Below are 20303 nucleotides of genomic sequence, written 5' to 3'. Positions count from 1 at the left end.
ACCATGTCATGTTTGTTCTTCATCAAGAGACAAACTTCGCGTGGGTTTAACGTCTGAACACTTTATTAACCAACACCAGACTGGCTTGCTTTCCCTCTCTTTTTACAGCTACTTCCTGTTCCCCCATGTGACCCCTTGCATTACCTACTGGGAACTGTAGTTCTTTATTATAACTACATAATAACACATAATAACACAGAAAGCAGTATCAATTCCTGATGAGTAATAATTTGACATTGTTTTCTATACAAATATCCAAAGAGATGAGGCATGCTGTGATGGAAACCCAACACTGCTCACTACTTAGAAATAGACCACAAATGGCATGGTAGCGTAGTGGTGAGCATAACACTATTACAGCACCAGTAATCGGGGTTCCATTTCTGCCGCTGTCTGTAAGGAGTTTGTACCTTCTCCCCGTGACTGCACGGGCTTCCTCCGGGTGTTCCAGTTACCCCCCACATTTCAAAGACGTACAGGTTACTACGTTAACATGGGTGTAATTGGGCGGCGTGGGCTCGTTGGACTGGAAGGGCCTGTTACTGTGCTGGATAAATAAAAATATTAAAGTTTTTTTTTAAATTTTACTGGTTAGGCTCATTTAAAAAGGCAGACTATTATCAATTAGGACTTGTGTCATTGAGTACTGGGACATACATTACATTAGATGCTGGAGAATCTCGAATATAGATCTAGAACAGCAAGTTTGCTGATGACACTAAGATTGGAGGTGTTGTGGACAGCGAGAAAGACTTTCAAAGCTTGCAGAGGGATCTGGACCAACTGGAAAAATGGGTCCGAAAATGGCAGATGGAATTTAATGCAGACAATTTAATGTGAGGTGTTGCATTTCGGAAGGACAAATCAAGGTAGGACATACACAGTAAATGGTAGGGCACTGAGGAGTACGGAGAAACAAAGGGATCTGGGAGCTCAGATACATAATTCGCCGAAAGTGGCATCACAGGTAGACAAGGTTGTAAAGAAGGCTTTTGTCATCCTGGCATTCATAAATCAAAGTATTGAGTATAGGAGTTGGGATGTTGTGGTGAGGTTGTATAAAACATTGGTGAGGCCAAATTTGGAGTATTGTGTGCAGTTCTAGTCTCCTAACTATCGGAAGGATATCAGTAAGATTGAAAGACTGCAGAGAAGATTTACTAGAATGTTGCCGGGTCTTCAGGAGTTGAGTTACAGGGAAAGATTGAACAGGTTAGGACTTTATTCCGTGGAGCCTAGAAGAATGAGGGGAGATTTGATAGAGGTTTACAAAATTATGAGGGGTATAGACAAAGTAAATACGAGTAGGCTCTTTCCACCTGGATTAGGAGAGATAAGTACGAGAGGACATGGCTTTAGGGTGAAGGGGGAAAGATTTAGGGGGAACATTGGGGGAACTTCTTCACTCAGAGAGTGGTGGGAGTGTGGAACGAGCTGCCATCTGATGTGGTAAATGCAGGCTCACTCTTAAGTTTTAAGAATAAATTGGATAGATACATGGACTGGAGATGTCTGGAGGGTTATGGATTGGGTGCAGGTCAATGGGACTAGCAGGATAAAGTTTTGGCACAGACTAGAAGGGCCGAATGACCTGTTTTCTGTGCTGTAGTGTTCTATGGTGGTCTAACTAAAGTTTATGCTTTCAAGAACAGTTGGTCACTTAATACTGAGATGAGAAGAAATTTCTTCACTCCAAAGGTTGTGAATCTTTAGAAATTTTTTAAACAAAGAGAGCTCTCGATACTCAGCTACTGTGCACATTCAAGGCAAAAATCAATTTATTTTTGAACAATAAGGGAATGGAAAAAATATAAAGCAGATGGAAGGAGGCATATGGCTTACTCCTGGTTCTATAACATGTTGTTATAAACCAGCACAACGGCAAGACAAAATAAAGCTTACTGGAAGATTTCAGGAAAAATTTTAGTTTTTCCCCACAGAATACCAGAGGACAGAAGAGGAAGTGATTAAAAAATGTAGTTTGTACCTGTTCCATTTTACCGAAGCAAGGCCTCCTTTCTGTAATTCTATTTGCCCTTCTTTTATGACTCCAATCTCTTTTTGTGTAGCACTATTGGCACTCTGACTTGTCTGTGGTGCTTCACTAATATTATTTTGAATGATCTGATTCACTAGGTGGATCATCTGTAACCAAATGTTGAAGAAATACAAATTAAGTTGAAGAAATGCAAATTAAATCACAACATTAACTGCCATCAAGGCAATGGAAAAGAGATTCTGGTATTTCCAAACTTTTTTTCAATGGCAGATGATATTCAAAAGAAAGGACAATGGTTCCCACACCAGAAGATGAAGCAATTTAACAATCTCATTATATGCTGTCTTTTCCCTAATAAATCAAAAACCACAAACAGAACATATTGCTTGGTTTATCAGGAACCAGCATAAAGTATTGTGGCATGCTGGGATTTACCTCTGTGGAAGTTCTGAAATTCCAGCGATGCAGAAGCGCCATCATCTGCTCACTGATCCTGGCCAGGCATGCTCTGCATTTGGACTTTAATAGTTTCCAACGAGGGAATGCGAACCTCTGCATATATCCCCAACACTTGGACTGGGAAACCTTCCATTCAATCTGCACCAGGTTAGCTAATCTTGCTGTTTCATCAACACCCAAGGGCCTGATCCAAGAACAAGCTTGCCAACAAGGGGAGGTGATCAGTGAACTTCGGCTACACAGTATTCAGTAGTGTGATATGCCCAGCTTGGGCCAAATTACCAGTTCCCATTAATGATGAAAGTAGAGATATAGCAAGTAGATTCACTGTCTTAACTGGAAGTTAAACACCCAGTACAATGTGCGTATGAATGCTTGCCTGATATGCATATCTGTGTAGAAAACGGGATTCTGCTGCAGGTTCATAAGTGAAAAACTGTCAGATGGGTAAAGTGACCAAGGGCAGCAGGTACCTGTTGAGCTGCACAAAAAAGCAGCTCCACCCCTTCCGGAGAGAAATCACCAAAAATATTCCGCTAATATTCCATTCATGCATTCCTGTTAAGCAAACTAGGAAAAATAAACTGTCCAAAATATCCCTTCCTACATCAATCAAACAAAAATGTTGTAAGATATTAACTGATCTTTAGCTCAGGAACACTGAAACATTTCATTATTACCTTTACTCTATCTTCAGCAGAGGTGGCTTCAAGTTCATAATCATGATGTATTAAAAATGAAATGCTGAACTTCTGCCCTTCAAGTTGCTCACAGGATTTGATGGATTTAAATGGAAAATGTTTTTTAATAATTCCTTTCTCAATATTACACAACATCCTTGAATTGTAATCGATCTGCAAAAGAAATACACAGTAATGGGTTGATAGGTGATAAGTATCAATGCAGGCCACATCAAGAGCAATGATGGCCAGTATGAGGAGAAAGCTGAAAGAAGGAAACATCATGGGGGAGAAAATTGATTGCATGGTGCATTTTTTTGTTGTGTACCACATGTACTCTCTTGTGCACAAATTCAGTGGCAATCCACAATTGCATCATTACAGTGGACTTCATCCTGTTTATAATAATGAATCACATGGTTCTATTCATGGCCTATAGAAGTGTGCTGTTAATATCCTGGAGGCCTCCTTGTCAGGAGGCTAAAAGGAGAAACTAATGAAGGTCTTTGGCCAGATGTATCCTCTTTCCCAAACTCTTCCTGGACCAATGCTCCCAGCTTCAAATACCTGATAGATTTGTAAAGCAATGGTCACTGAGATCTGCCACATTCCAGCCACACACATGACTGGACTGCTATACCTTTGGAGGTGGAGGTCATAATTAGATAAGTCAGGACGGTGCACAACTTGGAGGGGAGGTTATAGGCGGTGCTCTCCTTGTCCTTCTTTGTGGTGGAAATTATGGGCTTGGGAAGGGCCATCATCTGAGTAGCCTAGGCAAGTAACTCGAGTGCATTTTGTGGATAGGACATACTGCAGCCACGCTGCATTGGTGCAGAAGGTAGTGAATGTTTAGGATGACATGTGGGCTGCCAGTCAAGAGGGTTGCTTTGTCCTGGATGACGCTGGCTTTTTGGTACAGTTCTAGCTTCACTCTGGAAGCTATTCCATCACAATCCTAACTTGCACTTTGCAGATGGTGGAAATGCTTTGGGGTGCAAGGCAGTGAGCCACCCACTGTAAAATACCCATCATCTGGCCTGTTCTTACAGCGACAGTATTTACGTTCATGAGAAATTATGGCAATAACGTAGATCAACAAGTTACATCAGGTTCCCCTCCCCTCACTGTTCCCCTCTGCCCTCCCCATCTCCCTCACTTGATTCCATGCTCCAACTTCCTCTCCTATCAGATTCCATCACCTGCAGCCTTTGGTCGCCTCCACCTATCACTTCCCAGTCTCTGTCACGATGTCCACTCTCCCCTCCTCCATCTACCCATCACTCCCCCTCACTTCATCCACATCACTTACCAGCTCTTGCTCCAACCCTTCCCCTCACCTTGTTATACTGGCCAACTCCCTCCTATCTTTCAATCCAGATGAAGGGTCTCGACCCAAAATGACGACTGTCCCTTTCCCTCCATAGATGAGGCCTGACCTGCTGAGTTCCTCCAGCATCTTCTTTGTTGCTCCAGATTCCAGCATCTGCAGTCTCATGTCTCCGACTTACATCATCTTAAGTTTACGATGGGATACAAAGGTCTGCAAACTATTTTCATTGAAGATCTTTCCCCTTTAAGCAAGATATCTTTAATTCAATGACAAGACAAATCATTCAACTTACCATCAATATCCTCTTCTGCCTTCTGTATCGGTTATACTTATATACAAAAAAGTTGTAGGATGTGTTTTCAGGCATCTAAAAAGGGAAAGAAACATGCAGATAAGTGTGGTCAGGGGTTGTATTCAGGAGAATCTAGATGCACAGGTTATAAAGTGTATTGTAGCAGTCTGAAATAGAACTTCATAATAGTCTTCCATGTTCAAAACAAGGAACAAAAGGACAGCATCCAGAGGTACACAAGTTCTGTATGTTGGTAGGCCAAAAGCCAATGCGCTGTACATAAACTCATCTATCATCGGGCTAATGAGCCATCTGTGCTCATCACTGACATCTGGAAAAAGCATGGACATCTTTTGTGGATCCCCTTATGTTGACTTAGTTGTAGGTCCCATCCTGACCAAGAGGGCAAGGCCTTGCATGGCACAGGGTCTGACCCGATGTACTGCTCCACTATGTTGGCATCACCCCGCACAACTTTGATAGCTGACAAGGTTGTCAAGGACATTGTTTCTGATATCAGAGATAGTCAGAATAATTAAAATCAATTTAGCAATTAATAGATTTTAAAACATCTTGTTAATTATTGAAAGTTAAAAAATACACGTAAACAATTCAAAACATTAAAACAAACGTAATAAATTCAAACATATCATTTAACTTTCCCGCACTGTCTCCCTCACAGTTGTTACTCTCTGGTCAAAAGAAAGGCTTGCTGTTTCTGGCACTGCTTCAAAGGGCAGATTTTCACTGCATCACGGGTTTGGTATTCAGCAAGTTCTTACTCTGTCACTGGACTCTGTCTGGAGTTCAATGTCAGAGCACAGCTAAAAATCACCAGTGCTATTAAATGCCAGCAATTTAATGCAGGACCATCAGCATTTCCCAGTAGGTTCTGGTCCCATAAGTTTCACAACAGTTTAAAGTGGTAAGCATCAATAAAGTGCAAATGCTGGAAACCTGAATTTAAAATAGAAAGTTCTGGAAACACTCAGTAAGTCAGGCAGTGTCTTCGAAAAGAGAAACAAAGTTAATGTTTCAGGTTAAAGATGTTTCTCCTTCTACTGCCCAACTTGCTGACTGTTTCCAGTATTTTCTGTTTTTAATTCAAAGTGGTGTTCTGATTTGGAACTTATCCACCATTGAGGCAACAGTCCAATTCAATCCCGAGTCCTAAAGACCCAATTATTAAAGAAATCAACCCAAAGGTCGGAGTTGACAAGTTCCGGCATTGCATCTGGCAGAGAATGTGGTCCTTTGATAGGTCTGTTGTAACAGCTTCAGTATATTTTATCATCAGTCATGTGGGTGCTTGCTTTGTAACAATGAAACAATAACCGGGCACTCATTTTAGCACTCAGTCTAAAGCCTCAGCAGGTGTACAGCTCGAGTGTTGTCTTACAAATAAAGCACAATCCTTCCGATATCCTTATCCTCTGCCTCAATGCATACGTATGTGACATTACAAATTTCCAATAGATTTGGGATCTCAGAAAGTTTGTCCTTGGGACAGTTTAAATACATTGTTTCAGGTGAGTCTTAAGCATCAAAGATGATTTATTAATTGGTGTTTCCTGTGACATTCACATGGAATCTCATTGTCAAAAGCCTCCACACATAAAAACCACAATGCAAGCCACGAAGGCAAAGGACAGCAGTGATTACTGCTCACTGGATTATCACAGGCATCAAGTTTAGTCATGTCACTGGTGAATATTTGCAAAACACCATGCCTGCCTCAATCAGCTAAATTAGGAATCAAGGCAAGTTTGAATGAGCATGGGTATTCAACTTAGTTATCGAGAAATTGGACGTGTTCTGAAGAGCAAACAAGTTGGAGAGACCAAAGCAAAGCAGAAAAAAACATTACTCTTAGGGGAGATCAGGCCAAAAGCATTAACATACTGACAAATCTGCTGCAAAAGGACTTCAAAGAGATTGCACAAAAACTGGATGATCTAATCCAAAACCATTAGGAACAATTAAAAGCTGAAAGTTTGTGAAAGGAGACAGCAAGAAAGTAGCCTCTTTAAATTTTGCATTACAGAATAGTTTTGCATATAAATAAAGAGTTCAAAAGTTAATGAGCGTGTAAAACTTGACATTCAAACTTGCTGTTAATAGAAATGGTGTCCCTTAAACCCTCACGTTAACATTTCAGATCAATGATCTTTTATCAGAACTTCTGATGAAAAGTCATCACTGTGAATACTCTCTCTCCACAGATGCTGCCAGAAATGCTGTAATTATCAGCATTTTCCCATTTTACTTCAGATTTCTAGCATCTGCAGTTTGTTTGCTTTTCTGTCATCCACTTCCCAAAATTTGTAAACAAAGTTAGCAGAAGCAAAAAGCATTCACAAAACAGGACCTCTCCCATGCCTAGACACGATTAAGCAACAAAGATGGTCATAGAGCCATAGACTATCAGCAGAGTACATCACATCCATGCCAAACATTTTTCCCATCTACACTAATCCCATTTGCCTGCATTAGTCCGTATCCTTCCATGTCTTGCTTATTCAAGTCTCTTAAACGTGGTGATTGTATCCGACTCCACCACCTCCTCTGGCAGCGAGTTCCAGATCACAAGACAAAGGAGCAGAAGTAGGCCATTCGGCCTGTCGAGTCTGCTCCATAAACTAAACTAATACTATTCTTATCTAGTCCCAATTTCCAGCCTTATCCCCAGATCCCTTGATATCTTGACTAATTAGATACCTATCAATCTCCTCCTTAAATGCCCCCAATGATTGGGCCTCCACAGCTGTATGTGGCAAAGAATTCCATAATTTCACGACCCTCTGGCTAAAGAAATTTCTCCTCATTTCTGTCTTAAACCGGTACCCTCTAATTCTAAGATTGTGCCCTCTAATCCTGGACTCACCCACCAAGGGAAACAGCTTAACCACATCTACTCTGTCCAGTCCTTTCAACATTCTAAATGTTTCTATGAGGTCCCCTCTCATTCTTCTGTACTCCAATGAATACAGTCCAAGAGCCAACAAACGCTCATCTACTACAATGTAAATAAAAAGTTTCCCCTCAAATCCCCTTTAAAACTCCTTCCCAGAAGGACTTGGACAAGTTGGGAAAATGGACGAACAAGTGGAAGATGGAATACAGTGCAGGGAAGTGTACAGTCATGCACTTTGGTAGAAGGAATAAAGGCGCAGACTATTTTCTAAACAGGGAGAGAATTTAGAAATTGGAGGTGCAAAGGAACTTGGGGGTCCTAGTGCAGGATTCCCTAAAGGTTAACTTGAAGGGTGAGTCGGTAGTAAGGAAGGCAATGCAATTTTAGCATTTATTTCAAGAGGACTAGAATATAAAAGCAAGGATGTAATGCTGAGGCTTTATAAGACATTGGTCAGACCACATTTGGAGTATTGTGAGCAGTTTTGGGCCCCATATCTAAGGAAGGATGTGCTGGCATTGCAGAGAATCCAGAGGAGGTTTATGAGAATGATCCCAGGGATGAAAGGTATAGTGGGGGATGGTAAACCCATAGTAGGGAATAGTGAATCCTTGGCACTGTAGTGCAGCAGAGAGATACAGAGGGACTCTACAGGGTTGGTACCAGGGTTGAAAGTCTGTAACAGGCTCAACCGGCCCGAACCACAAACTGTAGGTGAAAGTGAACGACAGTAAACTCATGAGAAACAAAGGACTGCAGATGCTGGAATCTAGATGAAAAACACAATGATGCTGGAGGAACTCAGCAGGCCAGGCAACATCTGTGGAGAAAAACAGGCGGTCAACGTTTCGGGTCAGGACCCATCTTCAGGACGGAAGATAGGAAAAGGGGAAGCCCAGTATATAGGAAGGAAAAGCAGAGCAGTGATAGGTGGACAAAAGAGGGAAGGCAGGGTGGGCACAGGGTGGTGATAGGTTAGATGCAGGTAAGAAATAGTGATAGGCAGGTGTGGGGGAGGAGGGGAGAGCAGATCCACTGGTAGATGGGTCAAAGGCAAGGAGAGAAAGGAACAAAAAAAGAGGCTAGGAAAGGGAAGAAGAGAAGAAGCATGGTGGGGGGTGAGGTTATGGGGAAGGGGGGTGGGGATTACTTAAAGTGGGAGAATTCAATGTTCATGTCGTTAGGCTGCAAGGTTCCAAGACAGAAAATGAGGTGCTCCAGTTGACGGAGGAACGGCACCTCAGTGTCTACCTGCACTGCACTTTCTCTGTAGCTGTTACACTTTATTCTGCATTCTTTTATTGTTTTCCTTGTACTACCTGCTGTGTAATGAATTGATCTGTATGTACAGTATGCAAGACAACTTTATCCACTGTTGCTCGGTACATGTGACAATAATAAACCAATTCCAATTCTTTAAATCATTGACAATGCAATGGAATATTCAAAGCTGCTAGAACAAGCCACCAGAAACTCCTTTGCCATCATGGTCATGGTTAACTGGGCGTTTTAGAAGGTACATTTAGATTTTTCATGTTATCATATGGCAGAGAAGGCCAATTGGCCCTTTCAGTCTATGCTGTCTCAAAAATGCATCAGTTCTGTTCCCCCAAATACATCCTGGTAACCAATTCTATCTTTCATGTTCATGAACTCCATCCTATTTCTCCTACCACCCACCTGTATTAGGGATAATTTACTGTGGCGAACTAAGCTACCTACCAAATTTGGGATGTAGGGAGAAACCAAAACATCCTGAGGAAAACCACATGGTCACTGGGAGAATGTGCAACTTCCACATAGATGGCATCGGAGACCAGAATTGATCTTGGGTTGCTGGAGCTGTGATGCAGCACAACTACTTGCTAGCAACAGTGCTGGTCTTATTGAGAAAAAGGGAGTGACAATTTCTTGACTCCGATGGAAAACCATTCAAAGCAGATTGAAGTGAAATGCATGGGTTTGTGTGCCACTGCTGAATGTATTATGGGTAAGCTGACATCTCTATGTGCACGTCATATTGAGCCCAAAGAGCTCAATCTGACAACAGCCTGCAGTTTTGATCTAATCTATTCAAAAACTCCATGAAATAGAATGGTATCAGACATGGTATTGCTTCCTCACATTTCAAATAGAGCACCGGAGAGGTCTGCCCAAATACTTAAGGAAGTTCTAGGGAAGTACTGCAGGGATATAGTTTGAAACATGAAACACAAAACATAGTTTGGCCAGTTAGTTATGAAAGTACAAAACAACTCCATAGAGTTTCAAAAGGCATTTATCCCCAGAACTCTTGATGAACAGAACACAGATAACAATGCTTTAGTTTTGTTCATCCAAATTTGACTTCTAGATTTAAATAGAATTGAATTTAAATTGAATAAAAAAATATCATCATGATACTAATTAGAGGGAATATAGGTCTAATTCATTTGTGTATTTAGCCCACCTAACTAATTGACCTCACATAACTGAGTGGTGGGAACCATTGTTGTGATTTGCAGAACCAAGAGATATTTGGTTAAAATTGATGACAGAATCCAGGTACACACAGTGCAAATGATCTCTGCTAGAGATAAAACGAGTGAACCAATCAATCATGGTGTCCAAGATCAATCCAAAGCAGACTTCAGGAAATGAAGCTGTAAATACAAGGAAAAGAACTTTCTTTGAGTTGGTGAGGCCACACTTGGAGTGATGTGTCCAGTTTTGGTTACCCTGTTATAGGACAGATGTGATTAAACTGGAAAAAGAGTGCAGAAAAGATTTACAAGGACGTGGCCAGGACTAGAGGGCCTTGAGTTATAGGGAGAAATTGGCCAGGCTAAGGTCTTCATTCCTTGGAACGTAGGAGAATGAGGGGTGATCTTATAGAAATGTTTAAAATTATGAGAGGCATAGATAAGGTGGATGGTGACAGTCATTTCCCCAGTGTAGGGGAGTCCAAAACTAGGGAGCATAGATTTAGGGTGAGAGGGGAAAGATTTATAAGGGACCTGAGGGCCTACTTTTTCATGTAGAGATGGGGAGTATACAGAACGAGCCACCAGAAGGAGGTTGCAACAGTACAATAGTATTATTTTAAGAAGCACTTGGATAGGTACTTGGAGGGGTGGGGCTTAGAGGGATATGGGCTGAATGCAGAAACTTGGGACTAGATGGGTGGGCACCCTGGTTGATATGGACACATTAGGCTGAAGGGCCTGTATCTCTGCTGTATTGCTCTACGACTCTATGAGTTAAAATCCAGAACCAAGCAGTCCAAAAGCAATGGAGATTGGGAAGACACCAAAAAAACAACCACTATACTAAATTTATAGTTGTTATTTAATTAAAAGCGAAAGACAGCTATAATTATGTGAAAAATACACTTGATACATTACCTGCACCTCAGTGGGTAGGTGTAAAAGAGATGTTGGCCAAAAAGCTTTCTTTTCTAAATAAAAAGTTGGAAGAAATGTGGTGTTTCTACCTCTGTGTTATTGTACGTTTATAGTGATGGTATATGTAGTGATGGTAGGGCAGCACAGTAGCACAGCTAATACAGCAGCTGTCTCACAGCGCCAGAGACCAGTGTTCAATCCTGACTTTGGGTGCTGTCTGTGTGGACTTTGCACATTCTCCTTGTAACTACACAAGTTTCCTTCAGGTACTCCAGTAGTTACATAATAATGTTTGGTGTAATGCAAGCTCTCTTAATCCTTAAAATTGCTTAATGAATTAATTTGAGAAGTGCCTTCTCTGCTGTGAATTAGGTGGGAACATTTACCCACCTCATTCTAAAGATGTATGGGGTTGATCGGTTAATTGGCCACTGTAAATTGCCTCTGGTGTGTAGGTGAGTGGTAGAATCTGGGGGAGTTGATTGGAATGTGGGGAGAATAATAATAAAATGGGATTAGTGCAAATGGGTGGCTGATGGTCAGTGCATACACAGTGAGCTGAAGAGCCAGTTTCTGTGTTGTATCTCCCTCTGACGATGATAATGCAATCCTCTGTACAGGAGATTCAAGTTGTATCTGCTTCATGAAAACAGAAAAAAGACAAGAACACCCACTCTATAGCAGAAGCTTAAAATCTCAACATGCATGTATTGTTCTACCTTACAAATAAACCACCATCTCTTTCGATATCTACATACTACACCTTGATGTATTTGTGAGGACTGTATTCACACTTTGTAGCTACAGTTCATAGACAAGTATTCTCCTTCATTATGGTTTTATCTGTTACCTGTAATGCTACTCTCCTTTGTAAGCATCTCCAAGCCAGGAGCAGTAGTTATGTAATAATGTTTGGTAAAATTGTTTAATGAATTAACTTGAGAACTGCCTTCTCTGCAGTGAATTAGAAATCTTGGAACATTTACCCACCTCCGATGCCTCACATACAAAACTTAAGCTGCATCCTTAAAAAAAACACATTGCATTTAATACTAGTACAACACTTGGATTCAGAATCTCATTCATTGCTTCCCCACTGATGATAGAATTGTATGCCACTAGAGATAAACAGAAGCAGAAATATTTTATCTTTCTGAAAACATTGGCAATAATGTTGTTTTATTTAGTATGAAATGCTACCGGCCAAGAAAAAAATGCTGAAGATTTGGGATATTCATTAGCTATGACGTCCCAAGTATTTGTTCTTGTAAATGCAGGGAAGGAGTTAATTAGATTTTTTTTCTAGTACAGCCACTAAATTCTTTGTTGGCAATATTTCACTAATACACAGATCCTGGCATGTCCTACTAATGTCACTTTAATGAATCCTTTATAAAATTAATTCTCATTTATGTAGTGCAACCTAATTTTCTGACAAAATTGATTACTATACTTTAACCAAACAAATTAGTCAGTTTTAAATCAATATAGTCTTAATGGTGAAGAAAAGAGCAAAGAGATGACCATACTTTATCTGGTTTGCTCGCCTCCTGTATTGTTGACTTGCCACGTTGCGCTATTTCCCAGGCCTGATCGACGGTGAGCTCTCGGTTTTTCACTGCATTGAGTAACATGATCTGTTCATTGTTACTAAGCTGTTGTAAATAACAATAAAATTGGAAAATATTAGCAGAGTGATTGATCATACAAGTTTGATGCCAAAAAATTCATCTCCATTTGGTGGTGTTTAATGCTATTTAGCCACTTATGGTAATATTAGCATGTTATGCCCCACCTCTAGAACTCATTCCATCATCTTCAATGGAATCAATTTAGGAGGACAAATACAACATATTGCCGTACTATAAAGAGTATTTAACTCTGCCAACTAAACATAATCTTCCAGGAAAATTAATACAAACTGCTAATAGTATAGCTTGTCAAGGCTCATTAAAAAAGTTACTTTTAAAATTAATTGATATTCTCTGAATTCATCAAAGGCAATGATATTAAACAAAATGATTCAAGGTTACACTACAAGTCAGTTTTATAAATAGAGAGAATGAGTGCAGCAACAGAGAAGTTACGTTAAATTGAAGCAAAAATCTACAGATGCTGGAAATCTGAAACAAAAACAGAAAATCCAAGAAATTCTTGGTAGGACAGACATCTGTGGGGAGAGAAAATGGAGCCAGTGTTTCAGGCTAATGACCCTTAAATCAGTCTTTGAAAACAAAATATGGTAAACCTTTAGTAATCACTTGTTAGTACTGAGCTGAATTACTTTGTCCCGTTCTGGGCATACATTGCAGAGAACAATATCAGGGAGAGGGACTTGTGGGAAAACCTGGGATTACTCCTCTTGCAGTAGAGAAAGTAAAGGGAAAATCTAATAAAGATTTTTAAAATCATGATGCAATTTCATAGAATTGATTGGACAAAACCATTTCAATTGGCAGGAAACCCAGAAGACAAACTGATGTGTGGTCTAGAGGGTAGTTTCTAAAATATTTAAAAACAGAATAAGTTGCTCTGATCTAGAATTCACTGCCCGAGGCTGTTGTAACTGGTTCAAAACTTTCCAAATGTTATTTCTTTACATGGTACTGAACGACTGGCCTCAAACACAACTCAGGTCTTAAAGATTCAGGGAATTCTGCATGGATCACTCTCATGGTTCTTACAAGTTCCAGTTAGAATGTAGAGACAAAATTCCAAAATCACATTTGTAAATGGTGTTTTGTTTTGAAACAGCTTTTAATCCAAAATTATATTTGCAGGGATTTAACAAACTCACAATGTGTAGTTCAATCTCTTTACACCTCAGTGGAGAACAATTCTGATAAAGGGTCCTTGACCTGAAACATTAACTGTTTCTCTCTCCATAGATGCTGCTTGACCAGCTGAGTATTTTCAGCACTTTCTGTTTCTATTCCATGTATCTGTTGGCAACCAAAGTCTACAGTCAACAGACTCAAAAATTTCTGCAAGTAATGATTTCTATAATACACTAAGCTGATGCAGCAAGTACTCTCTTCTCTGCAAGGCCTCAAGGGGGAGTTGAATGGGCCATAGTGTGAACCATATAGAAAATAAGTGGATTCATTGGTCCAGGAGATCCCCTCGACTAGTTTCAAGTACCAGATGAGGCAGAATAGAATTTTCCAGAGTATTTCAGTTCCTTTCCCTTTTTCTTGAATCCGCCAGGAAAATACATGCTTGGTGAATGACTGGAAATACTGAGTCACAATCAATGAACTCAAGGCAAACAAAGTGGACCAGCTGAGTTTTGTCTGCAACTTCTTGTATGTTTATAACCCCACTGTCAACCTAGAAGAGCAAACAAAAGCTGACCTGGGCTTTCTTAAAAGCTCGAGAGAGCTCATAACTGCTGAATGGTTCAGAAGATAGCAGAACACACGCTTGCAATTTGAAAATGCAGAAATGCGCAGGTTGTGCACTTCTTAAAGAAAATATGAATATTAAATGCTGCAAGACTTGTTTTCTAGGGGGGCTTGGAGACAATATTTTTTAAACTGTATTACATTTCCATATTTTGAAAAACAATTAACTCTGCTTTTCTTGTGCACATTAGAACCATGCATGATGAAATGGGACACTGTGCAAAGAGAAACAAAGGACTGCAGATGCTGGAATCTAGATGAAAAACACAATGATGCTGGAGGAACTCAGCAGGCCAGGCAGCATCCGTGGAGAAAAGCAGGCGGTCAACGTTTCGGGTCAGGACCCTTCTTCAGGACTGAAGATAGGAAAAGGGGAAACCCAGTATATAGGAAGGAAAAGCAGAGCAGTGATAGGTGGACAAAAGAAAAGAAGAGGCATGGTTGGCTGGGGGGGGGGGGGGGGGCGGGGTGGTGGATGGGTTGAAGGGACTACTTGAAGTGGGAGAATTCAATGTTCATGCCGTTAGGCTGCAAGGTTCCAAGATGGAAAATGAGGTGCTGTTCCTCCAGTTTATGCTTGGACTTCTGGCAGTGGAGGAGGCTGAGGACTGACATATCTGTGATGGAGTGGGAGGGGGAGTTGAAGTGACTGGCAACAGGGAGATGTAGATCACAGTCACACGCTTGGCCTCCTCTACATTGGTGAGACCAAATGCAGACTGAATGACTGTTTCGCAGAACACCTATGCTCCATTTGTAACTGCAATCCGTGCGCATGCGCGCACACACACACACACACAATGCTGAAGCACGTCAGGCAGCATCTATGGAGGGAAATGAACAGTCGACATTTAGGTCTGAGATCCTTCATCAAGAATGAAGGTTCCTCCAGCATTTTGTGTGAGTTGCTCCAGATGTCCAGTATCTGCAGTCTCTCTTTTTCCTCCAGATTATGCACCGATGGAGTTTAGGAGTAGAATTTTAATCTCTGCAATAAATAACAGACCTGAGCAGCACTTTTTAAAAATGTTGATAGAAGGTTCTTTTTGAAAATTGTTCAATTAATTTAATATTTTAGAACAATGACCCAAATCCTTCCTGATACAGCCTGTGCCTCAAGAATGTGTCCCCACCACCATCCCCCCTCTCCCCCCACCCTCCCACACACACACACACACACACACACACACACACACACACACACACACACACACACACACACTCTGTTTTGTGGTTGCAGCAATTCTCTGTGGGTGCACCTATTTTTCTACAGCTGTGCAACTCCCAATGACCTCAAGGGGCTGTCATGAAAAGCGTTATGCCTGCAAATGGTAACCAAGCTTCAGGAGACTGAACGCAAGGCCCTGCCCCTGGACATCTCTGATAGCACCAGCTGTCAAAGAGCCAGAGGCCTTTACAGCTCTTTCTAAATGCCCCTTATGATCCACAACATTCAAAAAAAGAATGGAAATAGATTGTAAAGTTAAGGATTAATAAAATAATTTAAGAACATGTAAATCAATTTAGAAAGTTAACACAAAGTCAAATAAACAAAATATTTAGCTAAGCTTACCTTTGTCACTAAAGATTGATTAGCCCCTTCAAATGAATGGGGTCATGCTAGATAAGCCGGGTTTAGCTGGCATGTAGCTGACAGCCACATAGAAAATGTATCTGGCCATCTCAGTTAGGACAATCTGGAACCACCCCTTAACCTAGTGGCAGCATCTAACCTTCCTCCCTGTAGGGCCTCAAATCAGGAGTGTGCTGATCTGTAAGCAACACCTAGCACCACCAGCAAAAGGCAAGCACAGTTCAAGCCAATAAAGTGTGTGCGTACTGGCGGCACGGTAGCGTAGCGGTTAGCGCGATGCTATTACAGCGCCAGCGAACGGGGTTCCATTCCCGTCACTGTCTGTAAGGAGTTTGTACGTTCTCCCATGTCTGCGTGGGTTTCCTCTGGGTGCTCTGGTTTCCTTCCACATTGCAAAAAGACGTACGGGTAGGTTAAGTTGGGTTTAAAATGGGCGGCGTGGACTCATTGGGCCGGAAGGGCCTGTTACCACACTGTAAATAAAATTTTTTAAAAATTTAAATTTAAATTTCTTTGGGCAGGGTGAAAAAAACAGGCTCCTCTCAAAAATAAAAGTGCCTCATTTGAAAATAAGGTATCAAGCACAAAATCATTCCAGTCATTTGGGCTTACCAAGCACAAAATCATTCCAGTCAAAATTATAAGCAATATATTTAAAATGTGTACCAGTTGTCCAAAGTCTTCCATTATCCAAACTAGATAGATATTGTCTGATGGAGGTTATGTTCTACTTTGACATTTTACTTGAAAATGGTCACTTCTAACTGGACTCACAGATCATTATGTATTTTGTAGCTTAAAGATGTACCATTGTATTAGAACAAGACATGAACAAGCCATGCTCAGCTTTTCACTTACAGACATCTGAATAAATGATTTGTGGTCAAGGATAGTCTACAAGATATAAAAATCTAATTGGAATTTAGATTTCATCCAAGAAAACTGATCTAGAGAACAGGATACTCAAAAGATATTACCTCAGATTTTCCTGCAGAAGGGCACCTCGCTCTCTGACCTGTTCAACAGATTGGTAATTGTCACATGTACCAAGATACAGTGAAAAGCTTTTGTTTGCATGCCACTGCGACAGACCATTCCATACACACGTACATTGAGGTAGTACAAAAGGAAAAACAAAAACAGAATCCAGAATATAGTGGAGATACAAGGAATTCTGCAGATGCTGGAATCTGGAGTTCCTACAGCACCTTTTGTGTATTGATGCAGAATATAGTGTTACATTTACAGAGAAAGTGCAGTGCAGGTCAGACAATTAAGGTGCAAGGGCTACATTGAGGTAGATTGAGAGATCAAGAGTTTATCTTTATTATATAAGAGGTCCGTTCAAGAGTCTTACAACAGTGGGATAGAAGCTCTCCTTGAGCCCGATGGTACATCCTTGTAAGCTTTTGTATTTTCTGTCTGATGGAAGAGGAGGGGAGAAGAGGGAATGACCAGGGTGGGAGAGGTATTTTATTATGTTGGCTGCAAGTTTATATTTTATGGACAACAACTGATAATGATGTAGTAAGATGAATGTGAAGACATGCCAGATAAGGTAAAGGAGAATCTAATGAGATTCTGCAAGTGTCTCACAAATTTGATGTGGAGTTTTCTTTTTAAAGAGGTGATTGTAGTGAGAAAACACATGGCTGTCATGTGAGAGTAATGACACTGACCCCCGCTGACCAAGGACAGCATTGCTCCTCAGATCGGAAGTGATACCACAGTCAATCAAGGTGCGGCTCCACCCATCCCTCAGGTGTGAGAGTACCTTTTGTCTCTGAACTTGCCTGACCATTGGCTGTGGCAGGCACCTTTGTCCTTGACCCTCAAACCATTGGCCCATTTAAATCACTCAGTGTGGCTCCACCCAGCCTCCTAGCACCATAAAAAGGGTTGCAATCCCCTAGCCCTTCCTCTTTGACGATCCCAGGAGTAGTGACACAACGCTGCAGAGATCACTGGTAAGAGTGCATCACGACTTGGTTTGGGAGCATTTCACTCAGATTCAGGGAGCGCTAAGGGCCAATGCTAGTGTGGGTCAAGCATTGAAGTATTATATCCTGAAGTTGTACATTGTTATTGTGTGCTTGTGTGTATCAGTGTGTGTGTGTGTGTGTGTGTGTGTGTGTGTGTGTGTGTGAGTGTATCTTATCCTAGTTGCAATCCCCCCTCACGTTCACGGTCTCCTGCGTGTATGTGAGTGTGTATCTGTTCCCATCCATTCTGTCCCCGCGTTTGCCTTTGTGATTAAACTAGTTTTGATATCCAAAGCTCGTGTCCAGAGTCCTTCATCCTTAAGGCAGAAAAGAATCATTTCGCACAACAGTGATGAAGAGGATTGATGAGACAAGGCGGTAGACATGTCTACGTGGACCTTAGCAAAGCCCTTGACAAGGTCCCTCACAGTAGGCTAGTACAGAAGATTAGATCAAATGGGATCCAGGGTAAGTTAGCCAAATGGATACAAAATTGGCTTGGTAAAGGAGACAGAGGGTGATAGTGGAGATTGTTTTTCCAGATTGGACGCCTGTGACCATGGTGTGTCCACTGTTGTTTGTCATCTATATTAGCGATTTGGATGAGAATGTAGTTGGCTGGGTGAGTAAGTTTGCAGATAATACGAAAATTGGTGGTATTGTGGATAGTGAAAAGGTTATCTAAGATTATAACAGGATCTAGATCAATCAGGGAAGTGGGCCTAAGAATGGCAGACTTGGACAAGTGTGAGGTGTTACACAATGCCAAGTTAAACCAGGGCAGGTCATGCACAGTAAATGGTACAGTCCTGGAGAGCATTGCAGAACAGAAATACCCAGGGGTACAGGTATATAGTTCACTGAAAGTGAAGACATGGGTAGACAGGGTGGTGAAGGTGGTGTTTGGCATGCTTGCCTTTATTGGTCAGGGCATCAAGTTCACGTATTGGGACGTCATGTTGCAACTGCCAAGTCATTAGTGAGACTGCACCTGGAGAACTGTGGCATTTCTGGTCATGCAGCTGTCATTAAGCTGGAAAGGGTGCAGGAAAGATTCACAAGGATGATGCTGGGACTGGAATGCTTGGGTTATAAAGACTAGATAGACTAGGACTTTTTCCCCTGGAGCGTAGGAGGCTGAGGGATGACCTTAGAGATGTTTGTAAGATCATGAAGGGCATAGATAAGGTGAATGGGCACAGTCTTTATCCCAGATTAGGGGAGTACAAAGCTAGAGGACATAGGTTTAAGGTGAGGGGGGAAAGATTTAAAAAGGGATCTGAAGCGCAACATTTTCCACAGAGGGAGATGGATATATGGAATGAGCTGCCAGACGAAGCTGCAGAGGTGGGTACAATTACAACATTCAAAAGACATATAGACAGATACGTGGATAGCAAAGGTTTAGAGGGATATGGGCAAATGGGACTAGCTCAGGTAGACATCTTGGCTGGCATGGACGAGGTGAGCCAAAGGGCCTGTCTCTGTGCTGCACAACTCAAATGACATGTTCAAGGACTTGGGAATGGAAAGGGATATTGGAACAAGGATGATATTTTGCAAGACTAATGAGTTTATATACCTGAAGTACTAAATTAATGAGTATTTTATTGAACCTACTGCAAATTTAAGCTGTTTTATGCAGAGCAGCATAAGTCTCTGCACTGATATCCATATTTTAACTAAACAATGATGCTTCAAACCCACTCAATAGCCAATAAAAGAGAATGCCTGCAATCATACTTTATCTGGTTTGTTTGGCTCCTGTATTGTAGGCTTGCCACTTTGAGCAACTTTCCAGGCTTGGTCAATGGTGAGCTCTCGGTTTTTCACAGCATTGAGTAACCTGATCTGTTCACTGTTGCTAAGCTGTCAAGAATAACAAGAACATTGAAAATCTTAGCAGAGTGACTGTTGACAACAGATGCAAATAGCTAAAATTCCATACAATTCCTTGATTATTTGAAAAAAAATGGTTACTTTTTCAACAAGTCAATAGTTTGTGAATTATAAAATACAACTTCATTACTAGAAATTCTGTCTCTGGCAAGAAAGGTAAAAGTGTGTCTTTGATAGCTTTTACTAAACATGGGCAAAAGTTTTGGACACCAATTATATTCACTTCACACACATTTGGTTCCAAATATGTCAGAATCAATTGTGTAGAGATCGGTACTGTAGGCAGTCAAGACTTAAATACGATTTAGCATTGGTAATCAAAGACTAATTTCTTTCCCAATGAATTTCTTACTTTGGTTTAAGA

At 41.1% G+C, this 20303-nt stretch overlaps 1 protein-coding gene across 1 annotated transcript in view; it reads right to left on the bottom strand.

Moving 5' to 3' along the window:
- LOC127578860 (protein diaphanous homolog 3) overlaps positions 1–20303 on the bottom strand; it is a 111273-nt gene that overhangs the window by 82851 nt on the left and 8119 nt on the right. Inside the window, exons 2-6 of the mRNA XM_052031380.1 lie at positions 19784–19909; positions 12590–12715; positions 4764–4838; positions 3139–3312; positions 1988–2145 (exon numbers count right to left, since the gene is read on the bottom strand). Of these exons, the coding sequence (XP_051887340.1) occupies positions 1988–2145; positions 3139–3312; positions 4764–4838; positions 12590–12715; positions 19784–19909 (659 nt within the window). The remainder of the gene's footprint in view (positions 1–1987; positions 2146–3138; positions 3313–4763; positions 4839–12589; positions 12716–19783; positions 19910–20303) is intronic.

The sequence above is a fragment of the Pristis pectinata genome, chromosome 16, assembly GCF_009764475.1.
Source record: "Pristis pectinata isolate sPriPec2 chromosome 16, sPriPec2.1.pri, whole genome shotgun sequence".
Taxonomy (NCBI): Eukaryota; Metazoa; Chordata; class Chondrichthyes; order Rhinopristiformes; family Pristidae; genus Pristis; species Pristis pectinata.
Note: the sequence above shows the minus strand (reverse complement) of the source record. Positions and strands in the feature narration are given on the sequence as shown.